The sequence below is a fragment of the Limulus polyphemus genome, unplaced genomic scaffold (genome assembly GCF_000517525.1).
Source record: "Limulus polyphemus unplaced genomic scaffold, Limulus_polyphemus-2.1.2 Scaffold6221, whole genome shotgun sequence".
NCBI classification, from domain to species: Eukaryota; Metazoa; Arthropoda; class Merostomata; order Xiphosura; family Limulidae; genus Limulus; species Limulus polyphemus.
In genome coordinates, this window is record NW_013671831.1 from 11807 (window position 1) to 17856 (window position 6050).

Below are 6050 nucleotides of genomic sequence, written 5' to 3' on the forward strand. Positions count from 1 at the left end.
GGGGGGGGGGGGAATCACTTGCCAAGTAAGCAACAGGCAGTTCCAAAATATTGCACATAGAAAGCAACTAAGAACTAAGTATTGACGCAACGATACAGTATTTCACTCTATTTGGCATAAAAGGGTGTTTGTACTGAAAGATCGTGTAATATTCAAGTTGTGAAATTGTATTTCAATTTTGTGTGTGTGTGTAATTATCAGAAACAGTCTTGTTTTATTGGGGTACAGTGTACTTAATTAAAATTAGTGCAAAAACAACAAATAAAAAGAAACTAATAACAAACAGGTAGGGTTAGCTTACTTGAAATTAAATCAATACTCTACAAATACAAATGGTAAAATATTTTATTGTTTTTCTGAATCTTACATACAGACCTCAAGTTCACTAGTAGAAAAAATCTAAGAAATTATTTAATCATAAAATTATATATTGATTCACTAAAAAGACTTTCAACAAGTACATATTTGCACAAAAAATTATCAAGTAACACTTCAGTTGAATAGCACCACATCAGTTGTTGCCATCTGTTGAGCACATACCATAAGTAAGAACACACCAAACAATGTCCCATTGTAAAGAAGCACCACAAGTAATAAAAATGTTATCATAGAGTAATAAACAGTAAAATAAGGCTGCAAACCTAGTTTACATCATAATCAAAGGAAAGTCTTACAGTACATTAGTCCTACATCAAATTAAAGTAACATCATTTTCATGGTCTACCTTCTACATTCAACTATAAACTGAAAACTTTCAATTTTTAACATTTACAGGCATTCATTTCTGGTACTTCACTCATCAAAACACTTAAAAGTTGCTTCAATTTTCTACAGTTATAACAATTTTCGTATTGGACACTTTGAAAGGAAAAAAATTAAGAATGTTACGTTAGATTACACATTACTATTAACTGACTTGTGCATTTAACTATAGGATTCATAAGTTTCCATAAACCCATTAAGAAACCAAACCAGGAGTTATTGTGAGGTATATTTTGATTAGAATGGTTTCCCAAACAGATCAGAATTTTAAGGTTTCACTTTCTCACATCCAAAGGATTACATTTTTATCCCTAAGGGAATCCCTGATAATGATAAATAAGTCACTTTCATTCTGTAAATCATGTATTAAGTAATTTTTGTTACTGTTGTCTCAGTACTGTACTTACTTCTGGATATTTTCAGTTGAGTTGAAAATGTATATTACTTACTTTTGAAACCTATGTTTCTCAGAAGCTTCTTCAAATTAAATGTTATTGTACTTTTATAGAATTATAAATTTTATTACTTTCAGAATATGAGTGTCAATTAAAAATGTGTTAATAATGGTCAGATTTAACCAGTGACACCTGAATTAATTATTGTACTTTTATTGAATTATAAATTTTATTACTTTCAGGATACAAGTGTCAATTAAAAAGTTGTTAATAATGGTCAGATTTAACCAGTGACACCTGAATTAATAAGTGACAGAATCCTAATACAGAAATTTAATTAATCAATGATACGAAAGTCTGAAACGTATCAATGATACGAAAGTCATATAGAATCTGAATTAGTGACTTAACATTAATGCAGAACCTCAATTAATAAGTGACAATAACATTTAACATGGTATCCACGTTAACAAATGATACTACTATCAAATTCTTAAGAAGTTAACAAGTGATGTACTTTTTAATCTTTGGTGTCAAACTGTACACAAATATATATACTTGTAAAATATCCATAATGATGACTATATTTACGAGAACAAAATAGAACAATGGATTTCATTTTGAGGTGAAATAATACAACCTTTTTGGAAGAATGCTTTTCACTTCACAGAACTTAATACAACATCATATGTTGCTTGAATTAACATGTGATTTATCATGACCATACCATTACAAACAAACAAAGAAATTTACAGGGTACCAGTGGCTTCGTGAACACTTCAGCCAGTCAGTCAACCTCACAAGTGTGGCAATAGAAGGAAAAAAATCTCGCTTATTGTGTCTGACCAAGAGGAGCATGTGAAAGATCACAAATTAGTACAGTAATCTTTGTGTCAAAAGTTAAATAAAATAAAGTATGAATTTTAGTGTAATTTTTATACTCGTATTTTTTCCTGAAACAACAACCAGGTTAATTGTGGAAGACAACCAAATTTCCACTTTCTTTAAGTTTACTATCATTCTTGTACTTCTAGAAAAATGTGATGTACTGAATAAGACATTAGATTTTAGGTTTACAAATAAGAAATTAATTTTTAGGTGTATTAACCCCAAAATTTACTGGATACAAACTACAATGATGTTATTTCTTATTATACAACTAAACTTTTGTACAAGATATTCATCTTTCTTCTTCTCAAAATCTCTCTCTCCTCACACAAGTTTATTGAAACATTTTACTTCACCGCACAAGATTAGTGAAATGCTATTTGATCATATTCATACTTTTGTCTTATGGTGAGATGTAAAACAAACATTGAAGTGAATGTGATAGGTAAACTATGAAAGTCCGTTGAAGCAATTAAAGAAATACTTAAGATATGCATTACATTTTTATCAACATCAGTGACCAATGATGCAGAGGTTTTGAAGTTGCTTCTGACAACATAAAATGAAAAATCCCAGGTCACACCAACTCCCAGATTTTTCCAAGTCCTAACAGTTCTACAAGATTACAGAAAATTTGCATAAAATGGGATTTTTCACCCAATATCGTTTAACACTGAATAAAATATACATGTTGACCATATTAAATGACTGCTTAATAATTAGTTAACGAATAATTAGATGTTTCTTTCAAATATTTGTTATATGCTGTCATAACATTAAGTTTTATAGTTTATTAAAGATGTTTCCATTTTTCTTGCAGTCTTTAAGTGATTTTATAGATATTCAGCATTAAGTTTGATAATCAACGAGTTTTCAACAAGAGATACAGGTAACATGGATGGTTTCAAAGAATATAAAAATACTTTAAACCTCTTTCCAATCTCTTAACACAGTAAATTGACTTCCTAAAGGAAATATAAATTTTAATCTAAAACAGATATTCACATATTTACCTTTAGTCAGGGTTAATGAAATCTTGATACAATATCCAATACTATGAGACTACAACCTTTTTAAACTTATTCACAATCTACTGCATTACAACACTTATGCTGGTAACCAAGACAACCCCTCCTGTAGACTTACCAGCATGAATTCTACCTACGCTGATGACCAAACTAATCAGTCGTTCTTGTAAACCCATAAAAAATATTTTAAACAACTTCATCACATACTCGTAACCAAACAACACTTCTAATAAACTCATTAACAAAGTTTTACACCAATATCCAAGTTACACCCTCCCATTAAATGTTTACCATTGATTAACCACCCACATTAATATTCTAGTATACCTTATACTATACAGGAATAGACTTTAAGATATAGACGTACAATTATTCATAATATGAACAATGAATGAAAACAAGAGTTATATTCTGAGAAGATTTCAAGTTCTATCTTATAAAGTTGATACTACTTGTAGCACGTTGATCTACGGAATGATTAGATCTATTCAGCTAGTTTTAGGATACTACAATCAGTTTACTACAGTTACTTAGTAGATGTAAAAATCTTATAACAAATAATTCATTATATTTTGTATATTTTAAAAGACTGGTTTCAATATTTGTACACTAAATAAATAAAATGAATGGGATGGATAAAATCAGAATGAACTCATGAGTATAATTAACCCATTGAATGCAGCTGCTCTAAACACGTACGGAATTTTTGCAAGCCAGACTCCGTATATGGCACACTAGCATTCAACTGCCAGAGGCAGACCATACCCTAAACGGCAAATCAGCAGTCAATGAGTTAATAAGAAAACCTGCAGGTACTAAACTATCATTATATTTACATTTTGAATTTGTAACAAAAACAACAAGATGTACATCACATCCTTACGTGACTTGAAAATAAGTTTACAACACAACATGTAGGATGCGAGAAGATCAATATATTACGTGAAATGGAAATACTGGATTGTACCGAGATCCTTACAACAAATACTTACAATATACTAATGGTGCCACAACTTCTACATCTGTCCATTTTGTACTTGTTCCCAATACGGAGGGTACCATCATGCATGATTACACACAGAACTTAACTTAGTACAACTTTATATCCATTTACACAAATCATCACCACTAGTAAAGCTTACATTCTGCTTTGTACATGATGTTTCTACAGACTGAAGTCATCAGGAGCACCCAGTGAAGGACTTGCGCCTGGAAAATGTTGATTTAAACATTAAACACCATATAACATAAAGGAGAGGAACCACTCGCGCTTAGTGTCTTAAGGGAGAGGAACCACTCGCGCTTAGTGTCTTAAGGGAGAGGAACCACTCACGCTTAGTGTCTTAAGGGAGAGGAACCACTCACGCTTAGTGTCTTAAGGGAGAGGAACCACTCACGCTTAGTGTCTTAAGGGAGAGGAACCACTCACGCTTAGTGTCTTAAGGGAGAGGAACCACTCACGCTTAGTGTCTTAAGGGAGAGGAACCACTCACGCTTATTGTCTTAAAGGAGAGGAACCACTCACGCTTATTGTCTTAAAGGAGAGGAACCACTCACGCTTATTGACTTAAAGGAGAGGAACCACTTACGCTAATTTTCATAAAGGAGAAGAACCACTTATGCTTATTGTCTTAAAGGAGAGGAACCGCTAATTTTCATAAAGGAGAGAGGCACAAACAAGAGTAGCAAACAAAGTGGACAGGTAAGGAGAACAACAGTTAGCACACAGATGAGATGCATGTTACAACAGATATCAAGAGGGATGTGTAAATGTTAGAATAGTTATCAGAAATGTGATACATTACAATAGTTAATATAAAGGCAAGACAGAGGTAACAATATTTAACAAGAAGGTGTGATACACACTACAATATTTTAGGTGAAAGTGAGGAACATTCTAAAGCAGCTAATAAAAGTATTAACTAAACCATCACAAATCACTCATTTCTCAGACTTCATTAACCCTTTCAAATGGGTGGGTCTAACTATGCATGTCACTGTCTTTTAGCAAGTTATTCTCAAAAGTTAATTAAAATACATTTTGTTTATGTTATACCAATTAGCATAGCATAAAATTGTAGCTAATAATCCAGATTTTAATAGTATACAAGTTAAGTTCCTAATTTTATAAAGCAATAATTAAAAAATCTGAAATTTCCCCTAGTGTGAGAAACATGACAACTCTAGGCATCCCCTTTTCTCTATTTTATCCACCACCCCTCCAATAACTACGAAATTTAACGTAAATTCTTCACTATAAAATCGTAATTGCTCAGAAAAACCATATTTTTTTTTATAGCCTTAAATCTTGTTTGGTTACAAAACCATCAAATATAAAATCATACACCTCTTGCCACATCAGCTATCACATCCACTCTTTCAGGATTTGTTAATATATCTCTTTCATGCTTAATACTATATTATGTATAACTAATAGGGTTTGTTTGTTTTTGAATTTCGTGCAAAGCTACACAAAGGCTATCTGCACTAGCCATCCCTAATTTAGCAGTGTAAGACTAGAGAAAGGGCAGCTAGTCATCACCACACACCACCAACTCTTGGGCTACTCTTTTACCAACAAACAGTGATTGATCATCACATTATAACACCCCCATGGCTGAAAGGGCAATCATGTTTGGTATGATGGGGATTCAAACCCACAACCCTAAGATTGCAAATCAAGTGCCCTAACCACCTAGCCATGCCAAGCCCAACCAATAGGAAGCCAAAGTTTTCCTCTATCAAATGACGTATTATATTATCTTGTTTACTCTTAACAAAGAATTCTTAATTTCTCAGTTATTACAAGCTTCATTCCCATGGGAAAGATAATGACTAGCTTGGATGAATTTGTAAAAGGTTTTGATGCACAGTTAAAAAGGCAGAAAAATTGTGATAGGGGAATTGCCCGCTTTTTGAATGTTATTATTTTATATTCTTTGGTGCATTATTTAATTAGATAAAAATTATTTAGTGC

At 32.1% G+C, this 6050-nt stretch overlaps 1 protein-coding gene across 1 annotated transcript in view; it reads right to left on the reverse strand.

The window, feature by feature from the left end:
* Positions 1-2876: 2876 nt before the first annotated feature.
* The window catches only part of LOC106473494 (serine/threonine-protein phosphatase 4 regulatory subunit 4-like), a 39348-nt gene continuing 36174 nt past the window's right edge, over positions 2877-6050 (reverse strand). Inside the window, exon 25 of the mRNA XM_022401919.1 lies at positions 2877-4282. Within this exon, the coding sequence (XP_022257627.1) occupies positions 4255-4282 (28 nt within the window). The 3' untranslated portion in view covers positions 2877-4254. The remainder of the gene's footprint in view (positions 4283-6050) is intronic.